Source organism: Scyliorhinus torazame, chromosome 5 (genome assembly GCF_047496885.1).
Source record: "Scyliorhinus torazame isolate Kashiwa2021f chromosome 5, sScyTor2.1, whole genome shotgun sequence".
In the NCBI taxonomy this organism is placed as follows: Eukaryota; Metazoa; Chordata; class Chondrichthyes; order Carcharhiniformes; family Scyliorhinidae; genus Scyliorhinus; species Scyliorhinus torazame.
The window spans coordinates 242,067,244-242,089,192 of record NC_092711.1 but is presented as its reverse complement, the minus strand read 5'-3'; the positions used below and the strand labels follow the sequence as shown (position 1 = coordinate 242,089,192).

Here is a 21,949-nt window from a genome sequence, read left to right as displayed (position 1 = left end):
GAGCAAGACCAGCGTAATACTGGAAGGGTACCAGTGGCCTATTTGGGGGAGACCTGGGCAGAATACTGTAGGTTGTTGAGGGGAAGACTCAGAGAAGACAAGGAACAAGACACGGTGCCAGATGCCTAGTTGGTGGATACTTGGGGGGGGGGGGGCGGGGGAAGAGGGGTGAAACTCTATGCATTTCGACTGGGATCAGGCATGCCAGGATCCAAGAGCGATGGGCTTTGTGCAACTGGCTTTCCACGGTTGCAGGGTGCCATCGACTGCACTCATGTGGCACTTAGATCTCCAAGCATTAAGCTTTGAATGATGTGAACTGTAAAGGATTTCACTTGCTGATGTTCAGCTGGTCTGTGACCAAATCAAATTCATCCTCCAGGTGTGTGCTCGATTCCCAGGGAGTGTGCACAACTCCGACAATCTTAGCTGCTGTCAGATCCATAACACGTTTCAGGGTCCACAGAAGCTGCACGGTTGGTTCCTCGGGCAAGGGCTACTCACTGAGGAGGCGGCTGATGATGTCAGTGTGGGTCACACAGTGCAGCTTAAATAACATACCATGAGGCTCATTCTGCAACTCGCAGTTTGGTAGATCAGACCATATGGCGACGAAGATGAGGTTTGCCAATATCTGGGAAGATTATCGCCCTTTGTTTCATTATTTCCCCCCATCTAAATTGCGATGCCCATCTTTTGGTAGGTTTTTTTTCCTTATTCACTATTTTCTTCTGTTAGTAACTATCATTTCTAAAGTTCAAAATAAATTATTTAAGCAAAATTCAATTAAAAAAATATATTTTGCAAGAACCTGATTAAATTTTCAATTCAATTATCTTTTGATATCTTCATTAAAGTTAATATTGAAGGCTGCAGCTTGTTCAAAACCTTGGGATTTTCATTGTTTATTTGTTTCGGTGAAATGTTTTTCTTGAGCTCCTCACAATATCAAGTTGGTAGCTCTTGAAATAATTTTGAAAAATAGAGGACACATTTCAATAGCTGGGAGGTAAAGGTTACATTATTTGCATGTGGCAGCAGTGGGGCTCATGGCAGTGAATGATTGCACATCTGAGGACACACTTCAGAAATGGTGTCAAGTTGGGAGAAGTGAAAAAATGGAGAGATGAACAACCGAGATCAGAGAGAATAGGCAGTGAGAAAGGGCTAGATACCGCACTCTCGGACAGAGAAATAGAGAGAATGATAAACAGATTCTTCTTCATTCGATGTTAGTTCAGAATTAAACAAAATTAAATTCTCATCTGTCTAAAACTGAAGGCAAGAAAGGACAACATTTCTCCGAATGAAATGCGAAGAGCAAGCAGTTTATTTCCTAGTTCTAATTTTACTTACTTGGAAAAAAAACACAAACTGATCTTTGAAAGAAAATTGCCTCTTGAGGGAAACTAGAAAGGAAAATTAATTGGGGTTCAGATGCTCCTGGCCTCCTCCCGACTGTGTTGATGGGGAGACAGAGTAAATAAAAGGCTAAAGGTGAGATGAATGGCATTGAATTTTCAGAGGAAAGGAACCTTGGGTTGAGCAGTTCTACGATCGCAGTTGATGCTTTAACCGGATGGGAAGATTCCAGAAAGGAATTCTGGCTTAAAAAGACCGTGACTTTATTTTTATAATAATAATAATCTTTATTGTCACAAATAGGCTTACATTGCAATGAAGTTACTGTGAAAAGCCCCTAGCCGCCACATTCCAGCACCTGTTCGGGTACAGGGAGGGAGAATACAGAATGTCCAAATTACCTAACAGCACGTCTTATGGAACTAGTGGGAGGAAACTGGAGCGCCCGGAGGAAACACACAGGGAGAACGTGCAGACTCCGCAAAGACAGTGACCTAAGCCGGGAATCGAACCTGGGACACTGGCGCTGTGAAGCCACAGTGCTAACCACTGTGCTACCGTGCTGCCCCAAAACATGAAGGAACAGAGTCACAGGAGCGCTAATTAGATTTAACAAGGAAAATACATTAAACATGGAAAAATTGGATTATAATACAATACTCCTTTACTCACCCTAAGATTCACAATTATAACAGATTTTAAGATTAACATGGAATACAAAGCATATCTTAAACTACAACGGTCTCTGTAACACAACATTCCTTCAAACACATAAATTGGCTGAGGTCAAATACACACACTCCGCTCTGATCCCAAGCTCCTGTCTGTGGATTTCTCTTCCAATTCCGAAGGGCAGCACGGTAGCATTGTGGATAGCACAATTGCTTCACAGCTCCAGGGTCCCAGGTTCGATTCCGGCTTGGGTCACTGTCTGTGCGGAGTCTGCATATCCTCCCCGTGTGTGCGTGGGTTTCCTCCGGGTGCTCCGGTTTCCTCCCACAGTCCAAAGATGTGCAGGTTAGGTGGATTGGCCATGATAAATTGCCCTTAGTGTCCAAAATTGCCCTTAGTGTTGGGTGGGGTTACTGGGTTATGGGGATAGGGTGGAGGTGTTGACCTTGGGTAGGGTGCTCTTTCTAAGAGCCGGTGCAGACTCGATGGGCCGAATGGCCTCCTTCTGCACTGTAAATTCTTTGATAATCTATGATATGATTCCCCCCCCAGATGATTGTCACGTGTGAATTTCCAAACTCCACTCCCAAACAAAACTACGCTCTAAAATATTTTTTCACAATAATGCTTTCTATAAGCGGTTTACATTCAGAAATCCAGTCAAGATTTTCCAAATGACACGTTTAAACAAACGTTCCAGTCCACTTTTAACAGTGAATTCAGTCCAGGTTTTACACCAACCCCTTTAGGATTAATGTCTTGACTGCTGTATACTTTGTTCACAATTACTTTAACTGTTGCTTCTCAAGAGTATATTAAAATGGCAGCAGATATTTGAGTTACCTTTTAAGTCTGCTCTACAACTTGAAATCTGGTTACTGCATTTGTCTCTTCAACTCAGAACACTTTGTTTACTTTTCCTTAAATTCTTCTGAACCATACCTTGGTCTCTGTTCTCTTAACTTCAGTCATCTGAAGACATTCTTTCTGTCCCAATTCCCTGGTTATCTAGGTAATAACTTGTTTCTTAGGAACCCTGCATCTTTGCAACTCTCTTTTCCTGTCCAGCTACTCCTGGAAGAGTTGAAAGCTGTTCACTCTCCAGTGTCCTGTCTCTAGCTGCCGACAAATTCAGCTAAACTCAGAACAGAAAGCCTTCCTCCCTTAAGCAACCCTGCTACTACTACTTATTCTTTACCCACTGTAATCCTCTCGAAGAATATTGGAATAATAGTTGGAATTGAAGCCAACCGCCGCACATACAAATGCCTTTGTCCAGCATGAATTCAACTAGAGCTTTTATCCTTCTGGACAAGAGACATTAACCTAAACTCCCTTAAAGCCATACCTTATTTCTAATGTTTACAATACAACAAACATCCTGTAAAACTACCTTTGTTTTCTGAACAGCAGGGAATTCAGTGGCGGGGTGGGGGGCATGTAAAATATGTTGGGTGCCCAACCCATCACCTACCCGCCTATCCGACCTATTCCTCCCAGGTTCCAGGGTGTATGATGTCTAGGATCATGTTTTCGGGATCCTGGAGGGGGAGCAGCCCCAAGTCGTGGTCCACATAGGTACCAACGACATAAGTAGGAAAAGGGATAGGGACGTAATGCAGGAATTCAGGGAGCTAGGGTGGAAACTTAGATCTAGGACAAACAGAGTTATTATCTCTGGGTTGTTACCCGTGCCACGTGAAAGCGAGACGAGGAATAGGGAGAGAGAGGAGTTGAACACGTGGCTACAGGGATGGTGCAGGAGGGAGGGTTTCAGATTTCTGGATAATTGGGGCTCATTCTGGGGTCGGTGGGACCTCTACAAACGGGATGGTCTACACCTGGACCAGAGGGGTACCAATATCCTGGGGGGAAAATTTGCTAATGCTCTTCGGGAGGGTTTAACTAATTCAGCAGGGGCTTGCGAACCTCAATTGTAGCTCCAGTATACAGGAGGTTGAGAGTAGTGAGGTCATGAGTAAGGTTTCAAAGTTGCAGGAGTGTACCGGCAGGCAGGAAGGTGGTTTAAAGTGTGTCTTCTTCAATGCCAGGAGCATCCGGATTAAGGTGGGTGAACTTGCGGCATGGGTTGGTACCTGGGACTTCGATGTTGTGGCCATTTCGGAGACATGGATAGAGCAGGGACAGGAATGGTTGTTGCAGGTGCCGGGGTTTAGATATTTCAGTAAGCTCAGGGAAGGTGGTAAAAGAGGGGGAAGGGTGGCATTGTTAGTCAAGGACAGTATTACGGTGGCAGAAAGGACGTTTGATGAGGACTCGTCTACTGAGGTAGTATGGGCTGAGGTTAGAAACAGGAAAGGAGAGGTCATCCTGTTAGGGGTTTTCTATAGGCCTCCGGAAAGTTCCAGAGATGTAGAGGAAAGGATTGCAAAGATGATTCTGGATAGGAGCGAAAGCAACAGGGTAGTTGTTATGGGGGACTTTAACTTTCCAAATATTGACTGGAAACGCTAGAGTTCGAGTACTTTAGATGGGTCTGTTTTGGTCCAATGTGTGCAGGAGGGTTTCCTGACACAGTATGTAGATAGGCCAATGAGAGGCGAGGCCATATTGGATTTGGTACTGGGTAATGAATCAGGACAGGTGTTAGATTTGGAGGGAGGTGACCACTTTGGTGATAGTGACCACAATTCCATTACGTTTACTTTAGTGATGGAAAGGGATAAGTATATACCGCAGGGCAAGAGTTATATCTGGGGGAAAGGCAATTATGATGTGATGAGGCAAGACTTAGGGTGCATCGGATGGAGAGGAAAACTGCAGGGGATGGGCACAATGGAAATGTGGAACTTGTTCAAGGAACAGCTACTTATCCTTGATAAGTATGTACCTGTCTGGCAGGGACGAAGTGGTCGAGCAAGGGAACCGTGGTTTACTAAAGCAGTCGAAACACTTGTCAAGAGGAAGAAGGAGGCTTATGTAAAGATGAGACACGAAGGTTCAGTTAGGGCGCTCGAGTTACAAGTTAGCTTGGAAGGACCTAAAGAGAGAGCTAAGAAGAGCCAGGAGGGGACATGAGAAGTCTTTGGCAGGTAGGATCAAGGATACCCCTAAAGCTTTCTATTGATATGTCAGGAATAAATGAATGACTCGGGTAAGAGTAGGGCCAGTCAAGTATAGTAGCGGGAAGTTGTGCTTGGAGTCCGAGGAGATAGGAGAGGTGCTAAATTAATATTTTTCGTCGGTATTCAGACAGGAAAAAGACAATGTTGTCGAGGAGAATACTGAGATTCAGGCTACCAGACTAGAAGGGCTTGAGGTTCATAAGGTGTTCGCAATTCTGGAAAGTGTGAAAATAGATAAGTCCCCTGGGCCGGATGGGACTTATCCTAGGATTCTCTGGGAAGCTAGGGAGGAAATTGCTGAGCCTTTGGCTTTGATCTTTAAGTCATCTTTGTCTACAGGAATAGTGCCAGAAGACTGGAGGATAGCAAATGTTGTCCCCTTGTTCAAGAAGGGGAGTAGAGACAACCCCGGTAACTATAGACCAATGAGCCTTACTTCTGTTGTGGGCAAAATCTTGGAAAGGTTTATAAGAGATAGGATGTATAACCACCTGGAAAGGAATAATTTGATTAGAGATATTCAACACGGTTTTGTGAAGGGTAGGTCGTGCCTCACAAACCTTATTGAGTTCTTTGAGAAGGTGACCAAACAGGTGGATGAGGGTAAAGCAGTTGATGTGGTGTATATGGATTTCAGTAAAGCGTTTGATAAGGTTCCCCACGGTAGGCTACTGCAGAAAATACGGAGGCATGGGATTCAGGGTGATTTAGCAGTTTGGATCAGAAATTGGCTAGCTGGAAGAAGACAAAGGTGGTGGTTGATGGGAAATGTTCAGACTGGAGTCCAGTTACTAATGGTGTACCACAAGGATCTGTATTGAGGCCTCTGCTGTTTGTCATTTTTATAAATGACCTGGAGGAAGGTGTAGAAGGATGGGTGAGTAAATTTGCAGATGACACTAAAGTCAGTGGAGTTGTGGACAGTGTGGAAGGATGTTACAAGTTACAGAGGGACATAGATAAGCTGCAGCGCTGGGCTGACAGGTGGCAAATGGAATTTAATGCAGAAAAGTGTGAGGTGATTCATTTTGGAAGGAATAACAGGAAGACAGAGTACTGGGCTAATGTACTAAAGAGTACTAAAACAATGGGAACTGGCAGGTGAGTCAGAGTACAAAGTGCATTTTTGAGATGGCTTCTTAGAAAAAGTGGGATGGAAAGGGGAGCCATATCAATCAGGGGTGTAAGGAGGGCACCCCCTGCAAGATGTTGCACCCCCTTCCTCGCCCTTCCTGCCTTCCAAACCCCAGTGGCCCCAGCACCCACTCCCCTCTCTCTCAAGACTCTCTAATCCCTCCCCACTTTAAAAGCCCAGGACTAACCTGTCTCAGGTCACCATCGCTCTTTTTCCTAGGGCCTCCTTGCAGTCTCAGCAGTGCTGACTGCGGTGTTCTGATGCTGCTGGGACTGCTCGAGCTTCCAACCAATCTTTCAGCTCTCGAGGGTGGAACTTCCTTCATCAAGGTGGAACCTGACCGTCAGCTTTGTTCAGCCTGCCCCAGTGTGTTATCTCTGCGAGGTGAGCTTTTTAAATGTCTGTCTGTTTGGGACTGACTATCGTTCTGGTACAAATCTATACAAATCTAGCCCAGCCCACTAGAGAGAGGTGTTAAAAAAAGAGCCACTTCATCCCATAATCCCATTACAAATACAGCTGGCAGACATTGGTAGATAGGTATTAGCCTTGGCTGAGTGGTAGCACTCAATTTGAGTCTCATGCTGGATGCTTGGGTATATAATCTAGACAGGCACAGTACTGAGGAGAATGGTGATTGGAGGTTCATGCTTTATCCTATACGATGTATTATATGGAAATAGTCGCAAAAGTAATAATTCCATTTATTTTCCCAACAGTTATCAATTGAAAGACCAGAGTGCAGGAGGGACTGGCCTTACCAACAGCACATCCACACATATTCTGTGAACACCGAGTCTTGCTGTCAATTGTAAACAATTATAGAAGCTGTAGAGACAGGTGCTTACCAGGTGAGGTAGCCTGTGAGCTAGGGCTGAGTTTTCAATGTAAAGAAAACCAGGCCCCGACCCTGCTCTTCAACAGTGTCGCTCTTGCGACGCTACTTCTAAATTCAAATTGTCTAATTGGACTGGAGGTGGGCTCAGTGCCCAGTTAAAGGTGCCGAGCACCTCCAGGAGGTAGGAGCTGCCTGCCTGGTGTCAGAAGCAAAGACAAGTGGTAGCTATTTGCAGCCTGTTGCTGCCTTACCAGATATAGCAGGGAGGTCATCAGAAATCCTGGAGCTCGAACAGACAAGTGACAAATATTATTCTGACCAAACTCTTCTGTGCCTTGGATGGAGCAGAGCTGCAAACTGGTAATCATTCATTGACTATTAAGATATTCACAGAGATGGACTTTAGCAGGACTCCATTTGAATCTTCTTCCCTCGGCTTCTAGGAACATGCGATGTGACATAATTGATGATACACTCCAGCTATTAGCATAATAGCTCTTAACCCTTTATACTACACCTCCCCAAGTTTTCTGTTCTACTAATTAACATTAGCTTTACACGTCCTACTCCCCCCACCCCACACAGTCTCTTATGCCGGTGCCTTCAGTCTCTGACTGTGTTCTCAGCTTCCTTTGAGCTGCTGTAGGATGCATGCTCTCCAGAAGCTTCTTATTGGGAAGACACGGATCTCCACAGACAGATTTCTGCTTCTGGTCTGCAGCATAAAGGTGATGAATAGAGATTTTCCTTTCATTTTGTTTTTTTCTCCATCCCTTGTTCTTCTTTAAACTTTGGCGGTAAGGTTGGACTGCTGGCTGCTCTTACTTGAAAGAATGACACTCGTTCAGCTGCTGCGCAGATTTGTACAGCTGTAGAGAGTCTACACACTTCTACCGCTGAAATGCACAAAGTATTATGTAATGCCTCATCCTTGAATGAATCCGATGTCGAGAAGGATGAAGAATATTCCGACGAGAAATGATGGTTGTCCTGCTAACACTTTAGGAATTTCTTTATCTGTGGATAGTGGTTCCGCTGGCACACTCTCTTCAGTGTGAGTTTGCTCCTCAGTGGGCATGAATGTATCTGGAATTTCATCAGAATGTATGGAGTCACAAGCAACGAGAGTGCAAGCGACATGCTGAGGCAGAGAAATTACACTTCCATTTTACCCATGGTGCCGGTAAGATCTGTAGCAAATACCTCTGTATTTCTTCAATCTCCAGATTTATGAGAGCAGGGATTTGTTCCACAACAGTAACAGTGGCTACAGTAAGAACGTCTGGTCTCAGTTCTTCATCGTACCAGAGTTACTGCATCATTTCATTCCTGCATGTCACTGGTGTCTTCAGCAGATTGAAAAGATGGATTTGCATCTTTATCACTTTGTTCAATAGTATGCTGATTCCCCTCGGTTTCTGGCTATTGTAGTCATCACCTACAATGGTTGTAGGGATGGAGTTTTATCTTTGAGGACTGAGTCATGACGTTCTGGGTCAACTTGAAGTTCTTCTGCAACTGGTGATTAAAGAAGATGCAAAGCTATACAAACTTGTGTACTCAACAAAGAAAAAAGTTGATTAGGAATGAGGTATAGAGCATCAGTAAGTGCCATACCACCATAATGCAATGTAGCATTAACCATTCTTCGAGTGGAATACCTCCTGCACAGTGAAATTGAATGGTAGACGGCTGGAGAAATTCCGTCTTCAGCCAAGGTATTGTATCAGACAAAATGGATACTTCTGCAGCCGTGTCTGTGATGATGAGAGCCTGATGCATTATAATGTAAGGTGCTCAGCAGAGCAAGGGTTAACATGCGACTGGAGAGTAGCACCAGCCACAGTGTGATGTACATGGTCAGAGATCAGTTGAGAACACTCTGTAAGCAGCTAGCCTGCATGGTGAGCAACACCATTAAGGACCATACTTGGAACTGTATATAGTTAAAGCTACCAATAAAGATGCTTATGTTTAAACACACAAGCCTCAAGATCTCCTCATTTAGCCACCACCACTGCAACATAATGTACCCATATCAGGTACTGATAGTGTCCAACTAGAAATTGGCAATGTGGCCATTGACTATGATACCTGCATACCAGATATAATCTTGTGGCCCTGCCATTTCACCCATGAAGACCCTGTTCTTCGGGATCAGTTATTTCCTGGACACTTGCAGATTTAAATAGTCTTCCTGGACACTTGCAGATTTGAATAGTTTATCTTTAAACTTTGACTTGGAGATGTAAGTTTCTTGCTGCTGCATTAAACTATTTTAAAATGGCTCCTCTTGCGTCAGGTGCGGCACTCGGCATTGATGGCTGGGCCAGGTTCGTGTCAATGGGGTTTTCTCAACAAGAGTTCTTTAGGCGGTGGCAACAGTTCTTAGACTTTCTGGCAGAACGCTAGACATTGGTCAATGGCAGCAGCAGCTCGGGGGGTGGGGGGTTTACTTTATTTTTGTTTATGTTATTTACACTGGAAGGGTCTGAGGGGGTGTATACACCTGTTGTCTTAAGTCGGGGTGTTAATGTTAATTTATTATTTAGGTACGGGGGGGGGGAGGTTTGGGGGGGTTGCTTTTTTAGATTGTGTTTTGTACTTAACCCTGTTGGGTTCTTTTTTCTTTCTCATTTTGTTATTGATATTTTATGAAAACCTTTAATAAAATTAAAAAAAAAAAAAAATGATGTTTTCTCTATCCACAATGTGGACGTGGAACAATGGTGCTGACTGTACCCTCTTCATTCTGGCTCTATTGTCTTGCAGGCATTCTGATAGCCCCACGGTTCATGATTTGGACCAAGTCAGTGGTCTAATCTCCCAGGAAGGCTCCTCATCACCCCAGATAAATAGCCTAATTTGCTTGCAAAGTTCAACCTGCTAGGCTAACTGTACTGCTTTGGACAAAGTGAGATCTTTTCTGAGTTGTAAGGAACCTGACAATTCTTTACATATCACCCTCACTACAGTGTGGTCTCTTCTGAACTCCTCCCTCAATGTCCCATATTCACATTTATTCGCTAAGCAATGCAGGTCGTTTATAAAATAATTAAGACTTTCTCCACATTCCTGGCTGCGTTAGGTGGATTTTACTGGTCTATTATAATATAGCGCTGTAGGCTAAGGTAGGAACTGAAGGCCTTAATGACCTCTTCATATTTCGCAGTTGCTTCCTCAATTCTTCTTAGAATGTCATTGGCACAGCTGCCAATTGCATAAACGAGGACACTGACCTGATCCTTACCTGGTTTCTGAGAAAGTCTAGAGTTAATCTGTTATTGACTGAACCAACATGCTAGTTTCTCCAGTGCCGAGCGGTTCAGGGGTTCGGGCAGAAGTAACAATTTCTCCATGGCTTTGGGCACTTCCAATTGGCCGTTGTGGGACTGCAGTAGCGATTAGTCGATCCATTGCTGCTGTGGGCGTTTCTCGAATGAGTTCTGCCGGGCCAATACTTTTCCTGCCTTTAATCCTTCATAAACGGTTTGCAGATGACTGTGACCATGTATTATTAGCACAACCCGGCTCTGTGTGCCTTGGATAAAAGGGTGCTGAAAACCATGCAGGTTGCAAACTAAAGAACATTTATTAACTATTAAAATATTTACAGAGACTGAACTCCATTAGAACCTTCATCCCTCACGTTCCAGTTGCACGTGATGTGACTTCATTGTTGATGCACTCTAGCTATTGGCACAATCACTATTAACCCGTTATACTATAGTGATCATGCAAATAAAGAAAGGGTGCAGCGCTGGACGTGGTGCTCGACGGGCCCTCGAATGTCAGATTTCCACATGTGCCAATGAACTTTCCCATGTCCCTGCGATGAACCCGAGAGCTGAGAAAAACAGGTGCACAAACTGTTTGGGTTCGCCGAACATTGACAACGAGACAGGCCCCTTAACAAGCTTAAAGAGCCAAATGGGCCGTTAATTGGTGCGAGCGGGTTTCCCATTCCTTCCCCTCCCCACTCTGATCCTTTGAAAATCCCAAATCCTTCCAGAGGCAGGGATGCTGAGACGGTCATCAGGACTGTGATTTTGAAATCGCGCCCACACCGGGTCCCAAACCCATTGGCATTTGAATATCCGCCTTCCCCTAAACCATTTCAGCTCAGCAGGAAGATTCTGGGAACCTGCATGATTAGAAGCCTCAAGATTCTCCAATAGATATACAAGGTGAACTCAGAAGTACTACAGTTCAGGCAAGTTTAAGAATTATATTAACTTCATGAGATAATATCTATTTTGGTACACGCCTTATGCCCAGATTTTACTGACTCTTCATGATTAATGCATTGTTTCACATCCCCTCAGTAGGTTTTCATTGAACATTTACTTATCTGCTTTTCCCATGTTTATAATAATAATAATCTTTATTGTCACAAGTAGGCTTACATTAACACTGCAATGAAGTTACTGTGAAAAGCCCCTAGTCGCCACATTCCGGCACCTGTTCGGGTACACTGAGGGAGAATTCAGAATGTCCAATTCACCTAACAGCACGTCTTTCAGGGACTTGTGGGAGGAAGCCGGTGCACCCGGAGGAAACCCACACAGACACGGGAAGAACGTGCAAACTCCGCACACACAGTGACCCAAGCCTGAGTCGAACCTGGGACCCTGGTGCTGTGAGGCAACGGTGCTAACCACTGTGCTACCGTGCCTTTTGATTCACGTTTTCAACCTCTTCCTTCATAATGTGTTGCTACTCGATGAATACAAATTGTGAGCCAATCAGTTGTACAAAATCTGCATTCACAATAGTGCAATTCACGAGCTGCAACTTCTCAAGTGTGACAACAGGCAGTGTGCACTAAATGTATCATTTACAGGAAGATCACACACAACTACATCCAATATAGGAGTGAATGTCATCTTCAATGCTTAGACAATAAACTGATAAAGCCCTTCCATCATAGCAACTGCTCAATCTTCATTTCGACTGATATCAATGCAAATGAGAATAAGTCAGCCTATGTGATGAGTGGGCAATTCACTACAGTGATTGGTGAAAATTACCTTCAATATTATATTTAATTTAAAGAATCAATTATCTTAAAAGGAAAGAGCTAATATTGATGGCAACAGATCCAAGAAGTATGGCACTTTTTGCAAAATACTATGCTAAGGAACATTTTGGTGAGCTCAGGTATTTGTGAGAACAAAGACCATCGGCTTTATTTTAAAAAGTACAATAAATATTATGTTGTTGAGGAATAGGGGTCCAAATCCCAGGTTACTAAGAAGCTAAATGCCTGGGTTTTATGAGATTGAGGAAGAATGTGAATGGATGGAAAAATACATCTCTGGTATTGGATTAGTTGAATAAACTGTGGAATATTACAATTCTTTTACAACAGCTGGCCAGCCTGGAACTCGAGAAGGGGAGCTCGCTGATCATGATAATGGGCCCCGTATAAAGAGAAGCCAAAAGGAGAAAGGTAGGACGGCTATCTTAACTAGTTTTAATTTAACGAAAGAGAGAGACAAGTTACATAACCATGTTGTTAAAGCTCCCGGAGTATGCTTTGATCTCCACGTCTCTGGAAGAGATCAGAAAGATTATATTCAGATAAGTCAGCAAAGGCTGTGTTAATTTTTTTTCCAGTATAATTGCAGAAATGCTTTATTCTTCTCCCTGTCACCTCCCCAGCCTAACCTTCTCATCTTAACCGTACTTTTCTGCCTGGAAAACTTACATGGCTTGTCTTAAATAGGTTAATGTCACCATTAAAATATTGTGGTCGGAAAAAAAAAGTGGGTGACCTAAAAATAATGTGCAGAAGGAATTCAATGGTGAGCTACAGTTTCATGGACACTAACAAAACGTCAACCTGTGCATTTACAAGAGCTGCTTTTGTTGCAGACAATGAGTTTTTAAACAAATGTTCTGAGTCATTTAATATTTTATTCAGTGATGTGTAATGATTACTACAATTAGGCCAATGTTACCATGTTTAAAAAAACAAAATAAAGGACCACATATTTTATACATTAGGATTGATGTATTGTTGCGTAACATTTCCAGCTGTAGCCATTTCCTTCCAGTTATGAGCAAGTAGCATTTTCCAATAAAGCTTTTACTTTTATTAGGCATTGACCTCATCAGGAATCCTCATTGCTGATATAAACATTGATCCAAAATGTTCTATAGATGAATACAATATTCTTGTTCATAGAGATTAATATAAAATCCAGTGCAGTATATTTGAAAGCCTGTAGAGTTGTCACCATTGATGCTGGGGCTGTGAGACCACCTGAGATAATTGGAGTGTCCTGTTGCTGAAGGTATAAGGCTTTCAGTGAACAGATCATTTTGACTGGGATTAATTTCATGCAAAAATAATGGAGCATGTGTCTGTTTGGGGGAAACTTGGTTTTGGTGAAATATGATTCACATTGAGTCGAGTCCAAATCTACCAAAGAAAGTCAGGTAATAGAAGAAATCAGAAGCCAAGGCTGCTTTCCCTGGTAGAAATCCTTCCCGTATTGTGTAATAATGGGCCATAAATCTTTCACCAATATACTTTCCATATTCAGAAGATATTGAACAAGGGCACCCTGGAAAGAAGAAGAAAGGAGCCAGTGCTTGGTTTTGATTTTAACTTTTAAGAAAATTAAGATGGTTAGTCAGTGGTGGAGTGCATCAGTATAGCAATATGTCATATTACAAAGAGGATACCTCATCACGGTACCTTTGCTACTCCACATAACAGGTCATCAGAAGACGCACCAGGTAGAGGTGAAGTATTTCTCACAGAAAGCAAGCCAACCTCTGTTACCCGGATATTTTCCAGCACCAAGAATATTAACAGAAGTCTGTGAACAAGTTACCTTCCCCTTCTTGACTGAAGAATGGTATGAAATATTGAGGAGAGCAATGGAGTGGGGGTGAGGAACAGCCTAAAGATGGAAGGATGAGAGAAAGAAACCACTAAAGATGCTTAGAGATTATATTAATTAATAGAAGCATGTAGAAAGGAATAGAGCAATAATGGGTGACTTTAATCTTCATGTTGATTGGGTTAATCAAGTTGGAAAGGGTAGCTACAACCACAAAGTCATAGAGTGCATTAGGGCTTGTTTCCTAGAGTAACATATGAAAATGAAAAATGAAATGAAATGAAGATCGCTTATTGTCACAAGTAGGCTTCAAATAAAGTTACTGTGAAAAGCCCCTAGTCGCCACATTCCAGCGCCTGTTCGGGGAGGCTGATACGGGAATTGAACCGTGCTGCTGGCCTGCCTTGATCTGCTTTCAAAGCCAGCGATTTAGCCCTGTGCTAAACAGCCAACCAGGGAACAGGCTAACCTGTATCTGATAATGGGTAATGAGGCAGGTTTAATAAATGACCTCAGAGTAAAAGGTGCCCTAGGAAGTAGTGATCATAACATTATAGAATTTAATATTCAGATTGAGAGTGAGAAACTTGGGTTACACAATGAAATGGGGTTAGAGTTAGCTAAAATGGACTGGGCATATAGATTAGCAGGAAGACAGTAAACAAGCAGTGGAAGATATTTAAGGAGATAATTCATGAGTCATCGCAAAAATATATCCCAGTATGGAGGCAAGATTCTAAGAGAGAGATAAGCCAACCATGGCTAACCAAGGAAGTTAAGGAGAGTATTAAGTTGAAAGAAAAAGCATATAAGGAGGCAAAAGTCAGTAATTGTCCCTAAGATTGGGAATAATTCAGAATCTAGAAAAGGGGGACTAACAAGATAATAAACAAGAAAATATACTACGAGAGCAAACTAATGAGTAATATAAAAACTGACAATAAGAGCTTATTTAAATATATAAAAAGAAAGAGAGAGGTCAAAGTGAACATAGGCACCCTTAGAAAATGAATTTGGGGAAATAGTTATGGGGGAACAAGGAAATGGCAGATGAGTTGAACAGATATTTTGCATCCGTTTTTATAGTGGAGGATACTTCGATCATCCCATTAATACTAATGAATACAGGGGAGCAATTAAATACCATCACCATCACTAGAGAGGTAGTATTAAACAAACTAATGGGGCTAAAGGCAGATACGTCTCCTGGCCCAGTAACTGGGCATCAAGTTGGCAAATGGAGTGGGAAAATGTGAAGTTGTTCATTTTGGAAGGGAGAACAAAAGAGCAGACTAATATTTAAATGGAGGAAAACTGCAGAAAGTTGCAACACAAAAGGACTTGGGGGGTACTTGTGCATGAAATACAGAAAGCTGGCACACAGGTGCAGCAGGTAGTAAGGAAGGCTAATGGAGTGTTGGCCCTTATTTCAAGGGGGTTGGATTATGATTAGGGAAGTCTTGCTGCAACTGTACTGATGAGACCCCCATCTGGAGAACTTGTGAGCAGTTTTGGTCCCCTTACTTAAGGAAATATATTTTTTCATGGGAGGTAGTTCAGAGAAGGTTCACGAGAATGATCCCCAGTATGGAGGAATTTTCTTAGAAGCAAAGGTTAAACAGGTTGGGACTCTACTCATTGGAATTTAGAAGAATGAAAGGTGATCCCATTGAAACATATAGGATTCTTCAGGGGCTTGACCGGGTAAAATCTGAGAGGATGTTTCCTCTCATGTGAGAGCCTAGGACTAGAGGGCATTGTCTCAGAATAAAGGGGGGGGGCAATTTAAGACTGAGGTGAGGAGGAATTTCTTCTCTTGGAGGGTTGAAAGTCTTTGGAATTCCTTGCCACAGAGAGCTATGGGGACATTTCCTTGTGTATATTTAAGGCTGAGATAGATAGATTTTTAACAGTAAGGGAATCAATGGTTACAGGGAAAGGGCAGGAAAGTAGACATGAGGAAATTCGGGTTAGCCATGATCTTATTGAATGCTGGAGCAGGCTTGAGAGGCCGAACAGCCTACTCCTGTTCCTATTTCATATGGTCTTGAATCCTGTATTAATACTTGCATAATAATATTACACAGTGATAACTGCTGGATACAAATTTTGAAGTTCAATTATAAAGCCCATCTTCTGTTCTTTCATTTAGTCTTGAAGCTAAGGGTTTCCCTGCAGTAAACGTCTAATCCATCATTGTCAGGTAAAATTAGGTCTTTGGAGAGGGAAAAACAGGTGCAAAACACTTGATATGGTCACTGACAGCGAAACAAGTGCTGTGGGTTTGTTCAATGTGGGACATTTCCTGAGTTTTTCTAAACATTTTATCAGCTTAAAAAAAAATTTAGAGATAAAAAGTGCACTTGAAGCGACGAGAGGATGTGACCTTGTCACAGATGCAAAGAAAGCACAGGGGCCCCTGGCATAGTAAGGAAACACTGCACTGATTAATAGCCACCGTGCGCGAAGTGGATATAACATATGGAATTGATCAACACGTTCGCCTTTAAGTTACACACAAACATATCAGAAGGAATTTAAATCTGGCTATTAGACATTCTCGGCAGCAATTTGCGATACGTTCTTTGAGATAAGAATATGAATTGTTTTGGAATGCACCTGCAATCAGTACTGGTGAAATTAAGTACTGGACCAATGCCAAACTTTTAAGCTTTATATTGTGACGCAAATAGGCAGGATGTCCGAGGGATATATGTTACATTTCTGTGGACTAACTTAAATATTACAGCGCAAGAATGTAATCAAGAGTGGATTGTTTAAATAGTATTAAATTGACATTGTCGCCAGTATTTACTGTGCGGGTGTTTTTGGAGCTGTGGCGGGGGTGGGGGAGGTAGTCGTTCAGGGCCATGAACTTTGACATGGTGACCAGTGCTGTGAGGTACAGGGTCTTCAGCAATGGTGGCACAGATCTTGCCTTTTCCCTCCTCTTGAGGTGAAATACTAAGCATAAGAACCCAGATGAGAGATGGAGGAGAAAAATGCACAATTGTTTTGTATTATAGTCATAAGACATCGGAGCAGAATTAGGCTACACAGCCCATCAAGTCTGCTCTGCAAATCAATCATGGCTGATATTGTTCTCATTCCCATTCTCCTGCCTTCTCTCCATAACCCCTGATCCCCTTATTAATAAAGACACTCCGTGATTTGGCCTCTACAGCCTTCTGCAGCAAAGAGTTCCACAGATTCACCACCTTCTGGCTGAAGAAAGTTCTCCTCATCTCTGTTTTAAAGGATCGTTTCTTTAATCTGAGATGGTGTCCTCTACTTCTTGTTTTTCCTACAATTGGAAACATCTTCGCCACATCCACTCTATCCAGGCCTCACAGTATCCTGTAAGTTTCAATAAGATCCCTCCTCATCCTTCTAAACTTCAATGAGTACAGACCCAGAGTCCTCAATCGTTCCGCATATGACAAGCTTTTTGTTCCAGGGATCATTCTTGTGAACCTCCTCTGGACCCTTTCCAAGGCCAGCACATCCTTCCTTAGATATGGGGCCCAAAACCACTCACAATACTCCCAATGGGGTCTGACTAGAGCCTTATATAGCCTCGGAAGTACAGACCTGGTCTTGCATTCTAGCCCTCTCGGCATGAATGCTAACATTGCATTTGCCTTCTTAACTGCCGATTGAACCTGCACGTTAACCTTTAGAGGATCATGAACAAGGACTCCCAAGTCCCTTTGTGCTTCTGATTTCCTAAGCAAATCCCCATTTAGAAAATAGTCTGTGCCTCTATTTCTCCTTCCAAAGTGCATATGCTCACACTTTTCCACATTGTATTCCACCTGCCACTTCTTTGCCACTCTCCTAGCCTGTCCAAGTCCATCTGCAGCTCGCCTGCTTCCTCAATATTACCTGTTCCTCTACAGATCTTTGTATCATCTGCAAACTTAGCAAAAGTGCCTTCAGTTCCTTCTTCCAGATCATTAATGTATAGTGTGAAAAGTTGTGGTCCCAACACCGACCACTGAGGCACATGTTGCTCGTTGTGTCTTTACTTAATTTGCTCTGTTTTATAACCTTTGCTCTAGAGTCGCCAGGTATCTTTATGATACCACCATGAGGTTCAAGTTCAAGTGCTGATCAATAACTCAATACACCAGTTAGTAAGTTTCAAATCAGAACACATTTATTATACACAGTCAATCACTACTCATGCATAAAACTCTACTTACTAGACTATCTCTAACACTAAGAGGCCTATACTTAGCTTTGGAACTGGCCCACCAGGTCAGGGGAACAAATGGCCTTTCATTCGATTCTGAGTCTGCAGGCTTTAAAGCTGGTATAGACTGGTAGCTAGGAGCGCCGATCTCGTAGCGTGCGTTGACTGGAGACTTATTTGGTTGGTGCAGCTACTAGGCAGGTCACGGTCAAGGGTTGTTTCGAGCTGCTGAGAGACCCTGCCAAGAAGGACGAATTGAACTTGGGGACTCTATTTTACAGTCCCCAGGGGCTTCGTGCCCTTTTGGGCGGATCCCGTACCTGGTTCCAAGTGATTGGACTAAGTTCTGATCACTTGGATCGATTTCTCCAATACTGGAGCTGTTCCCTGATCGCTAGGCGGTTCCTAAGTGTCCGTTGGCCTTCCTTTGTCTTGACTCCTGCTGGTGCCGAGGAGTCTGGCTTGGTCTTGTTTATCTTAACTGTTTCCAATTGTTCCCGGGGATCGCTCTTCAGAATGTAGATGGTTGTTAGTTTCAGTGCTGTCTGGGTTCCTGCAAGTTCTGATATACAGAAAACTTTGCACCTGCTTGTTTTTCCTGCGTTTGACTGAATTTCCCTGCATTCTTAGCGGATCTCCATTTTAAAGTCAGGAAGTGGCCAATCCAGGTGGCTACACTTCCTCCTTGTAATCCCTGACGCGAAGCGTGAAGGATCACATAACTACGTCGTCTTCACTCCCTGACCCAGCGAGCACTGTTCCATGGCCTCTACACTGACCATAACTAGGCAAGAAAATTTTAACTGACAATTCTATGTGGCGCTATGTTACAACAGGGACATGCAGTACAACATATTAAAAAAACGGTACCTCTAACTATCTTCCATAAGCTACACTCACTTAAACATCCAATCATACTAACTTCCTAACAATACAAAAATAAGAGCAGCATTCACATTTTCCTCTGGCTTGGTGGTCAAGCACAGAATTGTACAATCTTTCAGTTGCAAATGAGACATATTTCTTTATTCACAAATGACGCAAAACGAATGTCCTTTATGTAGATCAAGGGGTTCAGGGGCCTAATGAAAACCGAAAGTAGGGGATCTTATCCTGTATACCGGGGTGCGAGAGCGTTAGGCTCTCCTTCGCCATTTTCTCATGCGGATAGTCTGCACGATGCTGCAGAATATCGCCAATGCTAAAAGGGATTCAATTACATGTGAAAGGGAGTACCACGTTATAAACCTATCACACCATGATGGTGTGTTGTTACTTGTCACTGGGCTCTGGGTGCTATGGGGAAGTGAATAATTGACGGCCGGGGGGGGTTGGGGTCAGGGGGTTCGCGTTCGCGCGTAACCAAATACAAATGATAATGATAACGAAAAACACGTATGATGTCTTCATTGTTCTCTTCTTTCTTCTCTTCTCTTCCTTTTCATCTCTTCTCTCTTCCCGGAGCTTCTGGAATTCTGTGGATCAAGCATAGTTTCTGTTACTATCTTGTTTAATATCTTGTACGTTAGCATGTCTGTCTTTTAGTGCCAATTTCCCTTTATAATTGGTCACCATATGTGACCCCCTCATTTAAAAAAAAACCCGAATATTTGGACTAGACATCTAAGAAAATACTGCCGTACTGTGAGCCGTCTCGCAGCCTGTGTGATTTACCATCCCAGTGTTTGAGGATGTAAATAGCATAGGGAAGCAACCTAAGGGTTGCCAAAACAAAACAAAAGAATTTTGAACATAACGAGCCAAAATGGGGTGCGTATGGGCCGCAGCAGGTAAGATTTGGATGGAATCCCCGGGTAGGACGGTGATCAATGCCGTACGTGCTCTACCCAAGTGTAGCTGACCAGAGAGGGGGTCCTCAGACAGGGCAGGGACCAATGCCGATTCTCCACTGCCTGAGCAACCGGCAAGAACGGGTAAGAATGTGGTCGTCGTGGGGAGCTGCCTCTCGAATTAGGAGAGCAACTATGAGTCGGGTTCTGTCGGCAGACTAGTTCCTCTGAACTATTGTCTTGGACAAACTTGTTCCATTAACAGCCGGGGGGTGTTAAAGGAGTGGTGACGTGGGGCCGTGAAAAAACTTTCCGAGTTTACACTCAACACTTAACGATAACACTAATCGAACAAACATTCAACAAACATGGTGCAGGTTCCATCAGAAAGGACATCGTTTTTCCCAAGCGGTTCCTTTTAAAACATCATCTGGACACCTCAGTTATCAGTTGCGAACAGGGTCGCATAGGGGTTCTCGTTTTGGGAGTCAGACTCAATGTCATCATGTTCTCCCGGATGCCATACTCTGGAATGGATGAGATGCTAAAACTGCATGGTGTGACTTAGGGTCCATCTCGTCGTTTCGGACGAGCCTGTACGAATTGTCACGGTGCCAAATAGTCGGGTCTAATTCTGTGGAGATGGAGTCGGGGTCGTCATCGTAGGGCAGTGGTCTTTGGTGAGGTTTGTTAAGGAATGTGATCAGGTAGGGATCACTCGAATCGTGTTCAGATTCGCTGGGTGTGGGACCAGTTGCATGGGGATAGTAGGGAGGCGTGATGTGTCTATCATCTGTGTCACAGTCGCTGTCGCTGCTGCTGCTGTCTGTGGGCGTTCCGGGGCGGAGTCTAGAGTTTGTGGGTGGAGTCGAGGTCGAGTCCATGGATGGGGTGGACGTGTTGGGGGAGGGTAGGGATACGTTGGCTGTGGGCGGGGCGTGGTCTGCTGCGTCGAGCATGACGTGGTGTGCGTGGTTAGACTGCGAGCCATATGCCTTGAGCTGGTTAATATGAAACCACACGGTCTTCCCGTTGGGGTACTTAATCTTATAAACGGAGGGGCTTACTTTGTCCGCAACGGAGTACGGACCCGAATACTTAGGTGACAGGAACGTGCTGGGGTTGTATACGGAGAGCATGACTTGCTGTCCTACATCAAACTCAGTCGCATGCACTGTCTTGTCGAAACAGGCCTTGCTCTGTTTCTTCCTGGTGCCTAATTTTATTGCGGCTGCTAGCTGAGCCGTTTTTACAGTCTCTACTAATTGTTTCACTGCGTTCTCGTGTGTGAGGGCCGTCACTTTGGAGCTGGTCAAGTCAAGTCCTAATACAAATTCTGTGCCTTTCATGGGGCGTCCGGTCATGAGAGTGTGTGGGGTGTATCCTGTGGATGTCGAAACAGTGTTATGCAAAAACATTAGTGCAAAAGGGAGGACTGAATCCCAAGTGGTGCTGTTTTGTTGGACCATTTTTCTGAGGGTTGCTTTTAGGGTCCGATTCATTCACTCCACGATACCACTTGATTCGGGGTGGTATGCGATGTTGAATTTTGGGGTAATGCCAAATATCGTGAGGACGTTCTTTATGACACGTCCCGTAAAATGAAAACCTTGGTCGGATTCAATGCTGCGGGGGAGTCCCCATCTCATATAGATGTGGTGGGTTAATATCTTAGCTGTAGTCTTTGCCGTGTTTGTTCTAGATGGGAATGTTTCTACCCATTTCGTAAACATGTCTATACAACTAACACATACTTGTGACCATACCTGCAAGGGGGCAATGGTCCTATAAAATCAATCTGGAGGTTAGTCCAGGGGCCATTAATGGGGTGGGTGTGGCTAAGCTGAGCTTTCTTCGCATATCTGTCCGTATTGATTTGGGCACAGATAAGGCAATTTTCTACATAGTGCATGACTTCTTCCTTTAGATTCGGCCACCAACAGAGCTGCCTGAGGTGGGCTGTAGTGGGGTCAATTCCCTGATGCCCATGACAATCATGGAACAAACAAATAAGCTG

General features: G+C 43.6%; 1 protein-coding gene across 5 annotated transcripts in view; it reads left to right on the top strand.

Moving 5' to 3' along the window:
- Positions 1–21,949, top strand: part of dacha (dachshund a) — a 589,340-nt gene that overhangs the window by 449,977 nt on the left and 117,414 nt on the right. For all 5 annotated transcript variants that reach the window (XM_072505220.1, XM_072505221.1, XM_072505219.1 and 2 more), the window contains one exon: positions 12,465–12,545. In XM_072505220.1, coding sequence (XP_072361321.1) covers positions 12,465–12,545 — 81 coding nt within the window. The remainder of the gene's footprint in view (positions 1–12,464; positions 12,546–21,949) is intronic.